Below are 21,534 nucleotides of genomic sequence, written 5' to 3' on the forward strand. Positions count from 1 at the left end.
AGGATTGGTCAAGTGGCTTACAGGCTAGCTTTGCCTCCGGCATTGTCGACCGTGCATAATGTGTTCCATGTATCCACTCTTCGGAGGTATGTATCTGATGAGAGTCATGTTTTGAGTTATGAAGATCTGGAGCTTGAGCCAGACCTCTCCTTTGAGAAGCAGCCTGTTCAGATACTTGACAGGAAATATAAAGTCCTTAGGAACAAGACAATACCTTTGGTTAAGGTATTGTGGAGGAACAGCAAGGTCGAGGAGGCGACCTGGGAGCTGGATTCAGATATGCGAAGTCAGTATCCTGAGCTGTTCAGGTAAATTTCGAGGACGAAATTTCTGTAAGGAGGGGATAGTTGTAATGCCCCGAACTCTCTGATATGGTTTAATGGCAGGGTTAGTAGGCAGGGAGGGCCATACATGTTTAATTATGCCATTAAATGATATTATACATGTATATGTGAATTATATTATGATATGATGTTATATGCGTGCATGTGGGTCCACATTTAAATAATTATGCTATTCTGATAATTTGGCCCATTGAGGGTGAATTTGTGTATTTGGGTGCATAACTTGATTTGTGAATGAGATTCCATTATTATGGAGATATATTTGAGCTATTCGGCATGAGACGGTCATATATGATGGATTAGCGGTTTTGTCGTAACGAGGTCAATTTTGGGGTAATAGAAATGTTTATTTTGTGATAAATTAGGAATATTTGAGATCAGGATGAAATTTCAGAGGTTTTGACTATAATGTCCCCGGGGGTGTTTTTGGGACCCCGAACACTAGGTTTTATTTGAGGTTACTTAAGCTTGAAGTAGCTGTCAGATAGAACGTACGATAAGAAAACCTCTCGTTCTTCCTTTTGATAGCCCGTTTTACCGTTTGAGCATTTTCAAAGATATCTTGAGTTCTAGGAGTCGGAATCAAGCGAGGATTGAGGTGTAGTGATCCTAGGAAAGATTAGAAGCTTCTTAACTGAAGGATTTGACGGAAAACAACCAAATTGAAGGTAATCTAAGTTTAAGTTTTGAGTTTTCCGAGTTTCTAAGCTTTGAATTGATTTTGTGAATTGTTGAGTTTCCGATTCGTTTGAACCTTGGGTTTTAAGGGTTTTGATGCATGAGGAAGCTTGAGAACTTTGTTTTGATGATTGGGGAATGTTTAGGTATGTTTTTGAAGGCTTTGGAGTGATAAAATCACGTTTGGGAATGGCCCAGGGTGGAGAGCCGCGGCCCTGTTCTTGAGGCGCCGCGGCCCTTCTTTGAAGAAGCAGGTGGAGGTTTTGTGCTTGCTGGGCGCCGCGGCCCTTGCCTCTGGGAACCCTGGGGGCCGCGGCCCAAGGTGCTAGGGCCGCAGCCCTTGCCCTGTTTTCGCCCCATTTGCTCGTTTTGACCCTGGGAACTTAGTTATAGGCCTCGGGAGTGTTCCTACTACTTGGATTAGTTGGGATTGATCTTCCAGAGGCTAGATATTGGTGTGGGAACCTATGTTGATCATTATTATTAATGATGTCTCATGTTTGGTTTTAATTAAGTGACCGCTAAAGGACTAAAGGTTGATCGTTCTCACGGGTCGTTCTTTTAATCTTTCTAGCTCGAATCTGAGGTAAGAAAACAGTGTATGGATACAGTTGCACCCTGTATATGTATGAGACATGCATGGTTTGTTATTGAAGGATGTTGGTTTATGGCACTGACTAGTCAGGGACCGACCCTAAGGTCGAGAAACATGCATTGAATGGCTCTATGGCATTAATGCTAGACCGACCCTAAAGTCGAAGAACTTATAAGTGCTTGCCTGGTCTAAGACTAGATGTTCATAGCCAGGGCACATGGCTAAGGGACGCTGTCCATAGTTACGACTCTAGAGTCGGGAGGAAGGTTATGTTGGTGACCAATCACCATGCACCTATCCCGATTAAACTTATGAGAGAACCACTTATCAGTTAAACCCTGGTGACCCTATCGTCACATGGCTAAGGGAGCTGTACCCATCTTTTGTGACTTTGGCTATTGTCACGTATCTGTCATGGACTGATAGTCCTGAATGGTTATTATGATCATTGTTGATATTATGTCATGCTTTATTGTGTTTTCTTGCTGGACCTTGGCTCACGGGTGCTATGTGGTGCAGGTAAAGGGAAAGAGAAGCTCACCCAACCCTGAGTGGAGAGCTTGGGCGATGTTGTGTACATACTGGGCCGCTTGACCACCATACTCAGGGAGTTCTCAGAGGGACTAGGGGTTTACCCTATTTTTGCTGCTTAGGTCGGCGGGGATTGTAAATTTGAAACAATAGCGACCACTTTGTATTATGTACTACTTGTAAACGTTTTTAAAGGCTCATGAGCAGTTTATTTACTTAATGAAATGTATCATTTCCTTTTTACTGGTTTTTCACCTTAACCTAATAATAACACTTAGATCACGCATTTAACCAAAGGACTCGGGTAGCGAGTCAAATTTCCGGTTCACTGTTCACCGTAACTGTTCTGGGGTAGCTAGGGCGTTATAATTCTTGTCCAAGTTTAAAGTATGCATTATTATACTCAGACTGATTCCCACCATATCCTCGTGCGAACAGGCAAAAACATCTACGTTCTTCCTTAGAAACTCGACCAGCTCCTTCTTCCTTTCAACTTCAAGATTTTTGCCAATTTTGACAACTCTTAAAGGTTCTTCTAGGTCGATTTTTATTTCCTCGAGCTCTTCTATTGCTTTAAGCTCAGACCTGTCTTTTCCTACCTGTGGATCAATGTCATTTCGTTGGGTGACCTCATCATTTCCTTCTCGAGGTTCTTCCGCCTTACTGGTAACTTCCATTTCTTGGGACTCCACATTTCCTTCACCTATGTTGTGATTTTCCCTTCATAGCAATGTTGTTGCATTCTCTTGTGGTGAGCTAGTCTCCTCTTACTGTGCATATTCCCGAGGTTAAGGGAAACTTCATTGCCAGGTTTCGGATCAAAGTGATAGCTTCAAAAGCCATCGACGCAGGTCGTCCCAAAATCATGTTATATGCGGCCGGATAATCGATTACCATGAACTCAAGTATTTTAGAGACAATTCTTGACTCTTCTCCCAATGTAACCACCAGTCCGATCATCCCCATGGCAGTCATTCCTTCATCCAAAAACTCATACAAAGTCATGGGCGTCGCCTTCAAATCGGTTACGGACAATCCCATATTTTCTAGGGTGGACCTGAAAAGCGCATTTATGAAACTTTCGTTATCCACCAGTATCCTCCGTACCCTTCAGTTAGCGAGCTGCACGGTTACCACCAGCGGGTCATTGTGTGGGAATTGAACGTGGCTAGCATCCTCTTCCGTGAAAATGATTAGTTGTTTTTCCAACCGTTGTTGTTTCGATAATCCCTACTCTGGGACATACTCCACACTATTATGAGTTTTCAACTCCTCTTTTGGGCCCCGCTGCTCGTGCCTGCCAAATGAAGTCCTCCGAAAAAAGTAGTTATATCTCCTCCTACTATCGGGGGAGGGTCAACTTGATTCATTTGAGCTCCAGGTTGACCTGTCGGGGCTTCCTAAATTGGCCGAGGATTCTACTCGACAGGTTGATTGGGAGCTACCCAATTTCGGGAATACTGGGCTAATTGACCAGCCCGAATGAGAGTCTCAATCTCATCCTTCTACCGTCGCCAGTCATCGGTGTTATGACCGACGTCATTATTTCATGAATCGACAAAACTTTGAGGGGTCTCTGTTAGCCTTCTGATGCCTTAAAGGCTCTGTCTTCTTCCATGAGAGGCGATTAGAATTTTCCAAGAAGATATGTTCTTTGGTGTCTGTCAGGTCAGTGTAGGTGGCATAAACAGGCTTGAATTTCTCCACAGACTTGTTCTTCTTTGTGCCATTCTGGTTGCCCTCACCATTCCCCTTCCTCTTGTTGTTTCTCACTTGGTTATTCTGGGTAACAGGTTGAGTCATAGCTGCAACAACTGCCACTGCTCCAACCAGTTGGATAGGGGCCTGGCTGGTTCCTCCGACAGTAGATCATGCCTTTTCCAGGTTTATCCATTCCTGGGCTCGGGCCAAGAATTCATCTACAATTTTAACTCATTTTCATTGGAGTTCTTGCCACATGTCGCCTCCCACCATGATTCTTGTCCTCATCACCACGAGCTTGGAGCTATCATTAGTATCCCTAGCTCATGCTACAACATTGGTGAATCTGCTCAGGTATGCCTTCAATGATTCACCGGGTTGTTTTTTCATGTTGACCAATGAGTCGGCCTCTACTCGAGTTGTTTGTGAAATTCAGAATGCTCTCTTAAACTTGGAAGAAAATTTCTTCCACGAGCTTATCGAATGCTTCTTGTATTGTTTAAACCATTGTCTGGTAGATTCGACTTGAGTCGCGGGGAACAGGATACACCTTAGGTCAAGCTCGACATTTTGGGCCATCATCATTGTGTTGAACATCCCGAGGTGATCGAATGGATCTGTATTTCCATCAAATATCGGCATGTTTGGCATCCTAAAGCCAATAGGAAATGTAGCTGCAACATTGTTTGGAGTGAAAGGTTTGAGCTCTTTATCTGAGTTGCAATCATCTGCCCCATTTCCAAATAAGAGCATTTTCATATATTCCTCCATCAAGGCCAGTTGCTCAAGGGTTAGGTCCTTGGTCTCTACGTTAGCTGGGGGATGTTCAATAGCTCCCATCCTATTGAATGTGTTTGATGGATTGTTGTCCCTCCAAGTCCGAGCTTGGTTAGGTGGGACATTCCCATTGTCGCATATGATAGACGGACCGCCCTCAAGTCGAGTGTAACTAACATCCTCGTTCTGAGCTAGATACATTTTTTGTGAGTTCAAATGATCGTACAGGTCGGGCTGTGGATCATACCACAGACATTGTGTTGAGCTTAGATGATTCCTCACATCGTTTTCAAACCTACCTCCACACTGGCTCCCTGTCCATTAACTTCCATTTGTAAAACTAATAGCCCGTGGTTAAGATCGAGGATCTGGATTCTCAGCACGTGCCCGTGGGTCATAAGTATCTACTAATGGGGGAGGATTTCTTGTACTGCTCCCATGAGCTAAAGCATCTCATTATGGGTGAGGTGGTGTAGGATGTCTAACCGGGGATGGCGGATGCCTTATTGGCAAGGCTATCCTCGTTCCATCAAGGCGAACTAAATTAGCCCACCTCGACTCTACTCCAATGTCCCAAGTTCTCTGTGCCTGGGGTTCAGATTGTGGCACAGAAGAATTCACTGGAGCATTTTTCCTCTGTGAACTTGTCCAAAGATTTGTTGCGAATCATTATGGCTATAGTTGCTCATTTTGATCTAGAACTTAATCAAATGGATGTGAGGACTGCCTTCTTGAATGGAGATTTATTTGAAGATGTTTACATGACTCAACCTATTGGTTTTGAGAAGTCTGGCAAAGAACACATGGTTTGCAAGCTCAAAAAGTCTATCTATGGGCTTAAACAAGCATCAAGGCAGTGGTATCTCAAGTTCGATATGATTGTCACTGCAAATGGCTTCAGGAGAATTTTGTAGATCAATGTATATACATGAAGGTCAGTGGGAGCAATTTTATTTTTCTAGTATTGTATGTTGACGACATCCTGCTTGCATCTAATAATTCTGATTTGTTGTCTGAGACAAAATAACTTTTGTTTAGCCATTTTGATATGAAGGATCTTGGTGAGGCTTCCTATGTGCTTGGGATTCAGATTCTTCGGGATAGGGCTAATGGTATTCTTCGTTTGTCTCAGAAGACTTACATTGATCGGATCTTGAAAAGATTCAATATGCATGCATGTTCTCCTGGAAAGGTACCGATAGTGAAGGGTGATAAGTTCTCAAAGGCCCAATGTCCACAAAATGATAAAGAGAGAGATGAAATGAAGATTATTCCTTATGCGTCGCTTGTAGGCAGCTTGATGTATGCTCAAGTATGCACACGCCCAGATATTGCTTTTGTTGTTGGTGTGTTGGATATATACTTGAGTGACCCTGGACTTAGTCACTGGAAAGCGGCTAAGAAGGTCATGTGGTATCTTCAGGGTACCAAGGATCATATGTTGACTTACCGGCGAGCTGACACTCTTGATATAGTTGGGTTCAGTGATGCCGATTATGCAGGATGCTTAGATGATAAAAAATCCACTTCAGGCTACATCTATATGATGGCTGGAGGAGCTGTTTCGTGGAAAAGTGTCAAGCAGACTCTCACAGCTTCCTCTACGATGGAGGCAGAGTACATGGCATGTTATGAGGCTACTTGTCAAGCAATATGGTTGCGGAATTTCATTTCAGCATTGGGTGTTGTAGACTCCATTTCGAGGCCACTGAAATTGTACTGTGACAATTCTGCAGCTGTAGCTTTCTCTAAGAACACTCGAAGTACTTCTCGCTCAAAGCATATTGATATTAAGTACTAGTTCGTTAAAGAGAAAGTTGCTGAATCCCTCATTACCATTGAGTACACGCCTACCGCTAGCATGTTGGCAGATCCACTTACAAAAGGCTTACCTATATGTGTGTTTGCAGAACACATTACCCGTATGGGATTACTAGGGGCCTAGATTACTGTAATGCCCCAAATTTCCTAATAAGGTTTAGAACTTTGATTAGGAGGCCGGGAGGGCCATAATTGATTTATTATGATATTTAATGATCATATGCGTGTTAATGTGAATTATATTATTATATGATGATAAATGCATGCATATGGGTGTATTTATAATTATAAGGGCATTTTGGTAATTTGGCCTGTTGAGGGCATATTTGTAAATTGGGTGCATATTGTAATTCGTGAATGAGATTTAATTATTATGGAGATATATTTGAGCTATTCGACATGAGACGGTCATATATAATGGATTAGCGGTTTTGTCATAACGGGGTCAATTTTGGGGTAATAGAAATGTTTATTTGGTGATAGATTAGGAATATTTGAGATCAGGGTGAAATTATGGAAGTTTCGACTATAGTGTCCCCGGGGGTGTTTTCGGGACCCCGAGCACTAGGTTTTATTTGAGGTTACTTAAGCTTGAAGTAGCTTGTCAGATAAGAACGTACGTTAGAAACCTCTCGTTCTCTCTCAAAGACAGTCTGTTTTACCGTTTGAGCATTTTTGAGGAAATCGTTAGTTCTGGGAGTCGGAATCAAGCGAGGGTCGAGGCATAGCGATCCTAGGAAAGATTAGAAGCTTCTTAGCCGAAGGATTTGATGAGAAACAACCCAATCAAAGGTAATCTAAGTTTGAAGTTTTACGTTTTTAAAGTTTTGAAGCTTAGAATTGGACTTTGTTAATTGTTGAGTTTTTGGTCGGTTTGAGCCTTGGGTTTTGAGGGTTTTGGAGTATTGGGAAGCTTAGGAACTTTGATTTGATGATTGGGGAATGTTTGGGTATGTTTTTGGAGGATTTAGAGTGTTTAAAACGCGTTTGGGAATGGCCCAGGGTTGGGGGCCGCGACCCTGTTCTTGTGCGCCGCAGCCCTAGTTCGATGAAGCAGGTGTCAGGAATTTGTGCTTGCTGGGCGCTGTGGCCCTTGATGGAGGGCGCCGCGGCCCTTGCCTCAGAGAACCCTGGGGGCCGCGGCCCAAGGTGCTAGGGCCGCAGCCCTTGCCCTGTTTTCACCCCGTTTGCTCGTTTTGACCCCGAGAACTTAGCTATGGGCCTCGTGAATGTCCCTACTACTTGGATTAGTTTGGATTGATCTCTTGGGGGCTAGATATTGGTGTGAAACCTTTGATTATCATGTTATTGATGGTGTTCCATATTTGATTATGATTAGGTGACCGCTAAGGGTTTAAAGGTTGATCGTTCTCAAGGATCGCTCTTATATTGGTACTAACTCGAATCTGAGGTAAGAAAACTGCACCATGTGTATATGTGACATGCATGGTTATTATGGATGCATGTTGGTTGATTATTGAGCATGACATGCATGGCTATTATGATGCATGTTGATTGCCTATTGAGTATAACATGCATGGCTATGATTGATGCATGTTGGACGTTTAAATGTAAACATTGTTAGCATAATGAATGCTTGGCAAATCTTGCCCATTTGCATATGAATGTTGTTGAGGCATGCTGGATAATTAAGTGTGATGCATGTAATGCACGAGAAACATGTGACAGGGCATGCCATGAACGATGAATATGAGATTGGTCAGAGCTTGAGTCTCTGAGTTTGTGCATGATCATGACTGTGCTAGAAACTGTTTAGTAAGCATGCTGAATGCCCTATTCTTGGATAACTGGCGTATGATACATATTGATAGCATTGCTTACTTGTGTATGGTACTGACTAACTAGTCAGATCGACAAAAGTGTTAGTATCAGCTGTGAAGCTGTGACTTACTTGTCAGGTTCGACAGTGATACTGGACACAGGTCAGGAAGCGCTGACTTACTTGTCAGAATGGCCTTAGCGTGAATCACGCAAGCCAACAGAGATTAGATCTAATCGATTACTAGCATTGAATGACTCAATGAGCATTAATGCCTGGTCGGCCCTGAGGGTCGATGAATAAACAGAGCTTGAAGGCTAGTGGCTTACCTATCAGCCACTCTCTTGCTAGAAAACAGAGCTTGAAGGCTAGTGGCTTACCTATCAGCCACTCTCTTGCTAGAAAACAGAGCTTGGAGGCTAGTGGCTTACCTAGCAGCCACTCTCCCGCTAGAAAAGAGAGCTTGGAGGCTAGTGGCTTATGTAACAGCCACTTTCTCGCTAGAATCATGTGATGTGCACCCATTGGTTTGAAAGCTTTATATTCAGTGTGATTATAGTGATAATCATTTGATAATGTTTATGAAAAGTGTTATGTTTTCTTGCTGGGCTTCGGCTCACGGGTACTATGTGGTGCAGGTAAAGGCAAGAGGAAGCTAGACCATCCTTGAGTTGGAGAGCTTAGGTGATGACGTGTACATATGCAGCTGCTCGTCCGCCACGGCCGAGGTTTAAAGTGGAACTAGGGTTGAACCCTGTTTTGCCGCTTAGAACGGCCTGTTGTAAATACTTTTCTGTAATAGACTCTGAAACTTTATTTTCGGGATCCCAATGTATATATTAAACGTTCTAGTGAAACGTTACATCCTAACCAAAGTTTTTAATCCCTAAACCGCTAATCATATTTAGTTCACGATTTGGCCAAATGGCTCGATTAGCGAGTTTAGCACTGTTTACAAGGCACACCGTAACGGTCCCAGGAGTTGGGGCGTTACAATTACTGAGTTCAGTGGGAGCTATTTTATGTATTGAACATGCTAGTATTTTGTGTGGAATGCTTATGACTTGTATTTATGAAACATGCATAATGATATTTGAAGTCACTTCTTTTTATTGTTGTCATATATATGAATATATATATATATTGTTGTTTGACGAAGTGATAGGTACAAAAGAGACGAATGCGCATAGTCTCAAATTAATATACCACATGCATGTTTGGTTTAATGATTATTGTATTTGAATGTCTTCAAGACCGAATCATAAATAATATATGTATCCTATCGATATGATATTATATATGATTTATTAGACTGTCTTTTAGTGATGGACAATATTATGGTGGTTTAATTATATTGTCCAAGTGGGAGAATGTTAGAATTTTATATGGACTAATATAATTACAAACATAATTCCATTATCACAATCATTTTCTAGAGTGCCTATGAATAGTTAAAGACCATAATGAGATGATTAATATTAATCTAATTGCATTTGAGGCACATGGTAGCACCCTAAAGACTATAGGTTGGCCCATTAAACCATAGTGCACCATATCTAATAATATAAGACCAATAGGTCCAATATACCCCTTAGGGTAAGAATGCATACGAGACATATATATATAGAACATATATGTTGTTGGGTAAAAAAAAAGCATGTGGTTTTGGTAAGGGTTGCTCTCCATAAGTTCTCTCTTGTATTGCGATTTTCTAATTTTGTTTGTGTAGATTGTGAGAGATTCAAAGATGAACATTGGAGACTCAATGTCAAGTATGTTTTATCTCTATATATTTAAATCAATGCTCTGAATAAAATGTGTTCTTGGATTGTTGTATGAGCATATAATGTTGTTTTGAATCTGATTTATGGATTTAATGCTCATAATATTGTTTACAGCTGATTCATTTTTTCTTCTAAGAAAGAGTAAAACTCTAAAAGTGAGAATTTGAATTTGTTGAGTTTGGAAGTTTTGGAGGAGATTGAAGATTTGTTTGTTAGGTGAGAGTATACAAGGTATTATTTGATCCTAGCAGCCATAAAATTCACTTTACATACTTGGAAAATGTAAGTCCTTCTATATTATGGTATAAACCTAGTCTAGAGGGCTAAAAGGTAAAAAAAATATTGAGGGAGCCAAATGCATAGTTTTTGGAACAAACAACCTAAGTAATACAATCTATTTTCATAAACTAGCATTAAGTTCCCTCAACATGTCTTATTTTGTTTACAGCAGTCTTGACTCTCAAGTATGGAATTGATTCTATGAAGAAACTCTCGTGCATAAGGAGAATGACAATAGTATTTGAAAAATATATATGAAAACGACAACAATATAAAAATGACAAAGGTGTGGGAAAACGACATATTTTGTAAAAAAATGATAAAATTCGTAAATTATATTTGTACAACAAGAATATATATATAGGCGCTTTATTAATTAATAAAAAATTATTTTTAATATTTTTTTTTATATTCTTTATTTTTTTTTTAAATTTCAATAATTTTATTTTATCTTGTTTTCATAACTTTTTAGAAAAAAAAATTATTTTAACAAGTTTTTATATATTTTTTGTTTTAAGTTTTTTATTTAAATATTTAGAATATATATTATTTATATGTATTTTTTAGAATATAACAAACAAAAAAATTAGAGAAATGTGAGCATAAATTGAAAAAACATATATATTATATATTAATTTTAATAAAAATTTTGTGTTTTACTCAAATTTTAGGGTGTATATGTAATGCTCCAAACGATAATATTATGACAAAATAACGATAATGATAAAAAAACGACATATATATAAAACGACAAAAAAAATTTTAAAAAAAAAGACAGAATTCGCAAAAACGACAAAATTATGTAAAAAAACATAAATAATGAAAACGACAAAATTGTGGGAAGATGACAAAATTAGTAAGACCAGGACAACATATGACAAAACAATAGTAATATAAAAACGACAAAATTCGTAAAAACGACGAAAATGTGAAAAAAATGCCATAAATATACAAAAACGACAAATATATGGAAAAACGACATCAATATTTGTCATACAAGTTATTTTAAACTATTTCCATAAACTAAGCGAGCCCAACATTTAAAAACCCAAGTCACAGCGACATTAACTGTCATATTACCCGCCAAAACTGATTTTTTTTTTCTTTCTAAAAAAAAATGGAAGCTAGTGTTCTTGCTTCTCTGATCTTGATCCTCATCTCCTCCATTTTTGCACAACCAAGAGCTCTGGAATACCCTCAAGAACTCATTAGCTCCATTAACCCCACAACTTTACCTTCTTCAATTTCTGTGTATCCCACTATCGGTACTACCATCCCACAATTTCCTCCTCCTCCATTGGTTCCTGCATTGTTCGTCATTGGCGACTCCTCTGTCGATTCCGGCACCAACAACTTCCTCGGCACGCTTGCACGAGCCGACCGCCTCCCCTACGGCCGAGATTTCGACACACACCGCCCTACCGGCCGCTTCTCCAACGGAAGAATCCCCGTCGATTATCTTGGTGAGTCGGCAGTTTTCTTGATTCTTTTCTGTTTGGTTAGTGAGAAAATGAAGGAAAATTAGAGGAAAGCACTAATTTTTCTCTTCATTGATGTTTTTAGTCAAATTGGGTTTTTCTTTGTTCTTGGTTTCTTCGTTGTGACAGGGTCACTTTCCTATTGCTGAAGACGAAGCTAAATTCAGAATAGTATGATTTCTTGAAGGGAAACACTTTCTTGAATGAAACTTTTTTACAGAAAAGTTTGGGATTGTGATTTTTTTATTTTTTTTTTAAAAAAAAGCATCAAAAGCTTGCCTTTTGAACGTGTTTGATGAAAATTTTTTGTTCTTGAATTCCATGTTTAGCTGTTCGTCTAGGGCTTCCTTTCGTACCGAGCTATCTTGGTCAATCAGGAAGTGTGGGTGATATGCTTCACGGAGTGAATTACGCATCTGCTGGAGCTGGAATAATATTCACAAGTGGGTCAGAATTGGTAAGTTTCTTTTTCCCTTTCTTTTGTACTATCATGGAACCCTAGAATGTAAAACTTTGTTTCAAAATTCAGTACCCTACTTTGTGATCTTCAACAGGGTCAACGGATTTCCTTTACACAACAAATTCAGCAGTTTACAGATACTTATGAGAAGTTTGTGTTGAGTATGGGAGAGCAGGCTGCAGCTGATCTAATCTCAAACTCAGTCTTTTACATTTCAATTGGGATCAATGACTATATACATTACTATCTCCGTAATGTGTCTAATGTTCAAAACATCTATCAACCATGGACTTTCAACAAGTTCTTAGCCTCTATAGTCAGGCAGCAACTCAAGGTGAAGTCCACTATGCTGCCCTTATAGTCAGACTGCAACATTTTCTTGTGTTAGATTTCTAGGAATTTGCTTCTTTTGACATGTTTATAAATGGTGCAGAACTTGTACAACTTGAAAGCTAGGAAGATGATTATCATGGGGCTGCCACCTATAGGTTGTAGTCCTCACTACTTGTGGCAGTTCGGAAGTCGAAATGGGGAGTGCATAGAAGAGATAAATGACATGATAATGGAGTTTAACTTTGTCATGAGATACACCATTGAAGAGCTTGGGAAGAAGCTTCGAAATTCCAGTCTCATCTTCTGTGATGTGCTTGAAGGTGCCATGGATATACTAAAGAAGCCTGAAAGTTATGGTGAGAGACATTTTTGGTTTAATTACAGCTTAATTGTCCTGTACATCTCTTGGTGGTGTTTACATCTTTATATGCTGCATATGGGTTCTTTTTTTCAGGTTTCAATGTCACTACTGATGCTTGCTGTGGTCTGGGCAAATACAAAGGTTGGATTATGTGTTTATCACCAGAAATGGCGTGTAATGATGCTTCTTACTACATCTGGTGGGACCAGTTTCATCCTACTGATGCAGTGAACTCGGTCATCGCTGACAATGTTTGGAATGGCCGCCACTCAAAAATGTGCTATCCCATGAACCTTCAGGATATAGTGGTGCAGAAGGCCTAGTGGAGAGGTTTCAGTAGGCTGGAATTCTTTTCCTGCTGACAGCAAACTTTAAAGTGTAACTGGTTTGAGATAATGAAGATATTTCTTTCAGTTTTGGCCATTCCATAGTGATCTTTCTAAAATTTAGAAGTTACTGCTGTCTTCCACATCTGGTTTTAGCACAAAACTGGGGAACATAGTTGTGATGTCTCTGCAATGATAAATGAATATACATCTCATAAGTAAATATAAGAATAGTTCTATCCAAGAAACACTGCAGAATAGTATGAGGATTACTTCAAATATGGAATTGTCATGTTTCTCAGTAAGGATGGATTTTTAGCCACTAATTCCTTCCACTCTTCCATGTCAATCTTCCCATCTCTTTTCGAATCAGCTTCTTCGAATGTCTATGAAGTTACAAAGCAAAAGATCAGTGAACTACATAACATGATTATCAACTGAAGTTGGTGATTAAATTTTTCACCTTTATAATGATTGATTCAATTATCTCATCAGGGAGAATCAAGTCTGACTCTTTAAGAAGCGCCAAGATCATCTCCTTAACCTTTTCATCACACAGCCAAGTTTTTAAAAGATCTAAATAATTTAGATTTAAACTCTTGCTCAAACTTATCAACTTATATAGAAAATCTTTTACCTACCTCCTCATGTTTAATGAAGCCTGTATGCCATAAATCATAGAGTTGAAAAGCACCTGTTACATGACACATGGAAAATTTAACACAGTGACTTGTTTGATTACATGCTGCAATTCAAGAAAATTTACCCAAGTTTTGAGAAAAATTGCATACACGCAACTTTTTCAGCTTGAGGTGCTTTTGGATGGAAGACACTCAGAAATCGAACGAATTCGCCAAAATCGATTACCCCATCTTGTTTGGTATCAAACATTTGAAACATCTGTTAAGATGATCAACCAGATTAATAAGGGTAAAAATCATAGCCTGAAAGAGATTAGATTGTATAATTTGAGATAAGCATAAGTAGTAACTGCTCACCCTGTCTGCAAAGAGACTTTGTTTTTTGCTGTTCCCAAATAAGCCAAGCTGAAACTCTTCCTGAAAACTCAAACAAGTTTTTTGGTTCAATAGTGAATAGACTATAACATTATTCTTTGTGATGCAATTTTGCTAAAACTTACTTTGCTTATTAGTCCATCATCAACTATAGAACTGCTTAACTTCTTGAACAGCTCATGTAAAAACTCAACCTCATTTATAGTAACTGCAAAAAAAAAGTACTGAAATTCATACAAGAAGGTGGTGTGTAGTGTAAGTGAATACAGTTTAACCAAATAAGAACCAACCCAAGAACAAGCAAGAGGAAATGATAAGCTTACAATAAGTTTGAGAGGCAAGAACTTCAGGGTCTTCATAACTAAACGGCTTAGAATATGTTTGAGAAGCAAGAACTTTAGAGTCTTTATATCTAAACCGTTTCAGCTTCATACAAACACAACCCATCATAAATACACTTATTGTGTTTATAAAATTGGTGTTTATTTTAGAGGAAGAGTTGGTATAAGTATAACATAACACATTATCATGATATAGAGTATAGAGACCTTGAAGTGTGAAAGTTGTGGTCTAATAAATGTATCTTACCTTATTCTTGGAGAGAAAGAAAGGAAAGAAAGAAAAGAAAGCAGAATAAAGTATATAACCTTTTGACTTTGATTTTGATGTTTTAAACTTTGACATTGTAGAGTATTAAGCATTGCATGATATGATGGTGTAATTATTCATATAGCAAGGGTCCCAACTGAAAAATGTGTGAGAATAACTAACTTACTCTACTTAATATTTTTTAGCACAAAAAAATACTAGCAATTCAAAATTGGTGAGAGTGTAGTGTTTTACATTAATATATATATGTAAGAATATTAAAACATTCATAGTATTTGGGTTACTTTATTTATTATTAATTAATTAGACAAAATGCTTTTTTACCTGCAAACTATAACACTCATAGATTTTTACCCCCCGAATTATTTTGCTTGTCAAAAATACCCCTTGAACTATACTATTTATAGACTTTTGTCATTTCCGTCTAAAATAGTAACGATTTAATGACGTGGTAGTTAAAAAAATATTTAAAAATAATTTTTTTATTAATTAATTGAATTTAAATTAGAAAAAATAAATAAAAAGTAATTTTAAAAATAAAAAATTAATAAAAACTGATTTTTTAAATTTATTAAATAAAAAATTTAATAAATAAAAAATCAATAAACATAAATAGTTTTTAATAAATACAATATTTAATAAAACTAAGTACAAAATTTAATCTAAGTACAATTTAATAAAACTAAAGTCAATATTTCTAAACTAAATTAAAATCTTTAATTTTTTGCTTGATTGTTTTCTAAATGTGTTTGATTATCTACGTTTGAAATATAGATTTGATTGAGTTTTTAATTTAATTTAGTTTAAAGATTTTAATTTAGTTTAGAAATATTGATTTTAGTTTTTTCAAAATCATATTTGGATTAAAAAAATTATGTTTATTAATTATTTTTTATTTAAAAAAATGATTTTTATTTTATTTTTCTAATTTAAAATCAATTAATTAATAAAAAATTATTTTTTAAATGCCACGTCAGCAAACCATTGTTATACCCATTTTTGGGCATGATGATGTGTCAAAGAATAGCAATATTAATGATCTCGGACCTGCTAGTTATTTGAAAAGATGAACATAACTTATAGCATGCTTGTTCTCACAAGCATGGCATGCATGCACTAACAGGCAATGATAGTGCGCATGTTCGCTTATATGAGTCATCATGTACTAACAGAGAAGTTCTTCTACCTCTGTTCATACAAGGCAAATTCTTCTACCTCTGCTCGCACAAGAGAGGTTCTTTTACCTTTGTTCGCACAAGGCAAGCCATCACACGCTAACAGGAGGATTCTGGTTGCCCAATAACACACTTCTGTTCCTGTTCATTCATGAGTGCCTACAGGATGCTAATAGAGATGCCTGATTGCAGAGCCTTGACTAATTGCATTCTTGTTCTCACAAAGCACAAAGTAAACCACCAAATGCTAACAGAAGGGGTTTGGTTGCCTAGTCATATTCTTCAACTCTTGTTCGCTCAAGAAGGTGGTAATTCGCTAACAAAGACATGTGTTCGTGTCTCTTGGTTTTTTTATGCATGTTCGTTCAAGACAGATTGTCTACGCTAACAAAATTAGCAAATGAATACAAAGTCGTCATTTATCAAAATACAACTATATTTGTGTTATTATAATGTTGTAATGTATTATTTACGAGCTAAGTCCAATAACTTAGGTTCGTAATTGAAATGTAATCCTAAACTCCTCACTATAAATTAGAGGAGAAGAGACAGAATTAGAGGAGGCAATTTATAATGCCGACACTCCATTCTTAGTCCTTATGTAATGTAAAAGTGAAGGAGGACTGTAGAACAACTAGCAATGTAAGTTCACCAGAAACTATGATTCTCCAAACTTAAATATCAATAAAAGTGACTAAGTAGACGTAGGTCATTATTTTTGGCACTGCTCTTAACTGGAAGCAAAGAGCATGAGTAGACCATCCTATAAGCAATCAAGCCACAATAAACAAAAAGTTTGAATTTTTAGGATTATAATTAAGAAGGAAATAATAATTTATCATTATAATGCTTAAATTAGTCAACTTACAAAAGAGGGGAGTGATAGAATTAATGGAAATATTAAAAAATAGTTATTGGAACTATATAATGGTAGTAAGCATTTATTAGGAAAAAATTCGGACATTATTAGCAAAATAACCTTTGATGTTACATATATGTACTCTTTTTTTTTTAATTTGTATATCTCTTTAGGGTACTAGGAACCCTAACCAAAGAATTTTCTTGTGTTTGGATGGTGACCTTATTTAATTTCTTTCACTTCTCTTATTATTTTCTTTTGAATTTATATCTTAAAACATTTCGGTTGTCAACCTTTCAAGCAGAAACTCTAACACTACTAGTGTCACTTATTGGAAGTCAAAAATTAGGACTTCATTTTGACATAGATATTCTAACTTTGTATTTCTTGTGTTGATGTTGAAATATAATTCAGCCTACTAAAATGAAATATGAATAATTTGTACCGATATAAAATATTTATTGTCTAATTCTTCGAGGGCATTTATTTTTCATATTAGTCGTAAGTTTAACATGAGTCAATTAGCTAAGCATGACATTTAGTTAGACAATGAATTTTGTTGGTTGGAAGAAATTCCTTCTCCAATTTGTACTCTATTGCAATATGAATAAAAATATAATCTGTTCTCCACAAAAAAAAAAAAAAAAAAAATTCCCATGAAGGCATATATTATATATGCAATGGTCAATCTGGTTTGTTCTTATGGGAATCTGGTTCTTAGCTATTTTGTGGTGAAGACAATTTTAACAGAATTGAGTTGAAGCTTATATTCACTAGGGAGAGGCAGATAGGTTCTCTTTTTCTCTCTCTCTCTCTCTCTCTCTCTCTCTCTCTTTACATAAATGTATAAATATATATATATATATATATTAACAAATGAAGTTGATAATAAATTAATGATTATCTTGGAATTATGTTATGGAAAATAAATTAAAATTTAATATGAACAAAAAATAATTAGACATTGGCTTTCCTCTTATTTTTGGGAATAAAATACTATTCTATCAAAATAGTAAAAATATATATATAAAAATATTTTGTTAAAATAGTATTTATAATATCCTAAGTTGTAACTAAACAAAAAGAATAAATTGAAAATATTTTTTTTATTCTCTTTTATTTTTTTCTTCCCAAGTTAACATGACGTTAATGTGTAGATAAATGATGGTCGTAAAAGATTTAAATAAAAAGTAGAATATTGAAAGCATCTAAATTATTCATGATCAATGGTGAGAACAATAGCCTTTGTTGTAAATCTTATCAAATTGGAGACAAAGCTAAATTGATATTAGTTACTTGTGCTTATTAACCCTTTTTAATGTGACAAATGTCTAATTATCAATAGAGATTAGACAACAAATTTTGCATAATGGATAACTTCACATAATGTCAAATGTTGAGGTTTTAAAGGTTAAATCTCTTAATATATTGGATTTTATTTTAATGAATTGAACTTCTCATGATAGAGTACAATCATATTTCTATTCTATATAATAAATGTGTAGATAACAGAAATTTTTTGTTTTAACGATTTTTTTTCCGCTAACTTTAACTGAATATTCTTACATTTAACGGGTAGATTGTAAACATAACTTAAATTTAAATAAATAAAAAATTAAAAAAATATATTTTTGCGATATTTTACGACGATAATTATTTAAAAATAATAAAACCATGTATTTTTTAACTTAAATAAAATTTAATTAAACTTAAACTTAATATTATATTAAACATATAATATATAATATTTTGTTGTCACTACCAAATTTAAAAATTAGAACAAACATAAACTTAAACAAAAATAAATTAATTAATTAACTAAAATATATATGATATTTTTATGATAATTTAAATAATTAAATCATATTTATTTAAAAATGTTATACCCAGATTTCGAGCCATAGCAAATATGACCTCGAAAGCTGAGTTCGCATTAAATGGTCTCGTGAGGGTTAGGGTATGCTCTACGATTGCAAATCGGAGCCTGCAAAGTATGGTACAGACCTCGAATATGGTGACCTCGAAATGATCTCGATCTCGAAGGATAGCTCTGTGAGCCCCTCATCTTCAGGAACAACTTCGGAACAGGGATCTCGAGCTCGATATGCCATCTCGAAAGAAATGTCAGCTCGGGAAATGTCAGTGGCTCGCACAATGACGTGAAACCTTAGATGTTGAAGCCTTGGAGATACGCTATGATTACCTTGAGTATCTACAAGTGTTGTAGATATGGGATATGATCCTCATTTATTGATGTAAATCCCCAAAAATCGTGGGATATTATTTAGTCAGTTATGCGTTTCCTGATCTTTGGGGAACGTTTCCTTTTATATCTGATTATTGGCATTTAAGGCCATTTATTTTTATTCACAAAAGAGTAACTACCCAAAATATGTGGGATAGTATTCTGCATCCTTCTCTATAAATAGAGAAGTCATGCACCATTGTAAAGGGCGGAAATTCTGATTCTTGAGAGAAAACTCTGGAGAATTCATGCTAAAGAATTGTTCAAAGATAATCTCGAGATTAATAACAGAGACTCGTGGACTAGGCAGATTTAACTGCTGAACCACGTAAAAACCGTGTGTCTGATTCGTTTGTTTGTTTTAGCTATTGTCTTTAATTGTTTACGTGCTCTCTTCTTTTATCTGTTGACAAAAAACGGCGTCAACAGTTTGGTGCTTTCATTGAGAGCCTCAAGCATCCATCCCAGAGAGATTCATGGCTGCAAACAATCAGAACACTCCTGAAGAAAATTACCCAAGGCGTCCTGGAAAACAACCGATGGAGAACCCGGACGCCGAAGAAAGGAGTGGGTCCTCCGATTCCCGGGGACCACCTCCACAACCAAGGGATGAGGACATGTATTATAACCCTGAGCGTTATGTCCCTATTGTAGAATTGGAGAATCGGCAGCTGAAACAACTGCTGGCAGATGCCAACAAACGTAACGAGGAGTTGACTAGGATAGTCGCGGAAGCACAGGTGGCTCAGCCCCCGCTTCCGCGCGAAGACCAAGTCCCTCCTCCAAGGGACGTGCACGTTCCTCCCCGGAGGCCCCGTGGGCGTCCACGAAAAAATGCTACCACAAGGAGGCCAGCGCAACCTCCAGCACCAACGGAGCCATCTGCTCCTTCTAGGCCTCAGAGGAGTACCCGAGCTCGGGTCCCGCCTAATCCACCTGTGGAAGTGCTGCAGGAACTGAGAACAACCGAGCTCCTGCCGAGGCTCGGACTCAGGTTCCTGGTAGTGCACCAAACGCAACTGGCCCATCTCGGGCAAATTCTGGACCCTCCAGGCCGAGGCAAGGACGGCAACCACCGTCACCTATACGGTTTCCTCCGTCTCCCATAAGATATCCTTCACCTCCCCGCAGGAACGCTCAACCTGATCAAGATCAGGATCAAGGGCGTACAAGGGAAAGACAAGAAAACAGGGAGACGTTCCAGGGGCGGAAAGGCGCGCCATCCGAGAGAACTCAGACGTCCCGATCTCGCACTGCAGAGACGAGGCGACGTAGAAAGGATCCACCACGAAATGACCGATCGATGAGTTTCACTAGTGATGAGTCCGGAGAAACTAGGTCTGTCAGTAAACACGGCCGGGGTCGTAAAAATACTGGAAATCACAAGAGCCATCCCGACCTGCGCAATCACCTGAATCAGAGCAGGGGAAAGGGAGATCAGACAAACCCGGATCTTAGGAATCATCTGAATGGGCGTAGAGATCCCTCACGGAGACGCGAGCCTGGGATCGCGATTAACGACTGTCAATTCCAATCACCGCCTAAGGACCCAGTACAAGAAAGGATCGATCAGCTCGAAAAAGCCTTTAGGCTTTTGAAGAATGAGCGAGAAAACGGTCGATATGAGGACTCTGATGAGGAGCTCGAGCCGTTTGCTCCCAATATTTCTAACACTCAGTTCCCCCAAGGGTTTCGGATTCCTCACGTCCCAGCGTTTGAAGGAAAAACCGACCCATGCAGCCACCTGAGTACATTCAACACTATCATGAGAGCTAGTAACGTGGGTTACGAGCTCAGATGTATGTTGTTTCCGACATCATTGGCCGGACCTGCCAAGAGTTGGTTCGAGAAGTACAAGAGACATTCTATAACTTCGTGGGATCAATTGTCTAGGGACTTCAAGAAGCAGTTCCGAGCTATGATGGGAGTCAGACCCGAAGCATCCACTTTGACTAACGTCCGACAACAACCGGGCGAAACACTAAAGAGCTACCTGACAAGATTTAATCTAGAGGTCGCCCGAGCTCGAGACGTGGATGACAGTGGGCATTTGATGGCCATTCAAGCTGGTGTCTTGCCCGGGAGTGCCCTTTGGGATGACATGCAAGGGAAACCGGTGAGGTCGATAACCGAATTTAACAGACGGGCGCAGAGATTTGTCAATGTAGAGGAGGCGAGGTCAACACTCAAGGCGACCTCGCAGACCGAAACTACAACGATAAACGTTAACTCCGCCTCAACCTCGGTTGACCCAGCAGCTACACAGCCTACCTCGGAGAATCCCTCCAAGAGGAAAAAGAGCGAGGGAAATAATCCCGAGGTTGATGGAGGAAAGAAGAAAAAAGGAGAAAGGTATTTCTCCGTATATAAAGTGCACACCGA

General features: G+C 38.0%; 2 protein-coding genes across 2 annotated transcripts; one reads left to right on the plus strand and one right to left on the minus strand.

Moving 5' to 3' along the window:
• The first annotated feature begins 11,217 nt into the window (after positions 1–11,217).
• On the plus strand, positions 11,218–13,245 carry LOC133778620 (GDSL esterase/lipase At5g08460). The gene is made up of 5 exons (XM_062218605.1): positions 11,218–11,753; positions 12,098–12,225; positions 12,323–12,562; positions 12,662–12,917; positions 13,016–13,245. Exons 1-5 carry the CDS (start codon positions 11,408–11,410, stop codon positions 13,243–13,245), a joined length of 1,200 nt encoding a protein of 399 aa, XP_062074589.1. The 5' UTR covers positions 11,218–11,407.
• On the minus strand, positions 12,359–14,809 carry LOC133778621 (calcineurin B-like protein 7). The gene is made up of 8 exons (XM_062218606.1): positions 14,588–14,809; positions 14,390–14,472; positions 14,247–14,306; positions 14,040–14,148; positions 13,890–13,942; positions 13,712–13,792; positions 13,522–13,634; positions 12,359–13,435 (listed from the first exon to the last, which is right to left on the minus strand). Exons 1-8 carry the CDS (start codon positions 14,712–14,714, stop codon positions 13,369–13,371), a joined length of 693 nt encoding a protein of 230 aa, XP_062074590.1. The 5' UTR covers positions 14,715–14,809; the 3' UTR covers positions 12,359–13,368.
• Between the last annotated feature and the right edge of the window lie 6,725 nt (positions 14,810–21,534).

This window comes from Humulus lupulus, chromosome 5, assembly GCF_963169125.1.
Source record: "Humulus lupulus chromosome 5, drHumLupu1.1, whole genome shotgun sequence".
Lineage (NCBI taxonomy): Eukaryota > Viridiplantae > Streptophyta > Magnoliopsida > Rosales > Cannabaceae > Humulus > Humulus lupulus.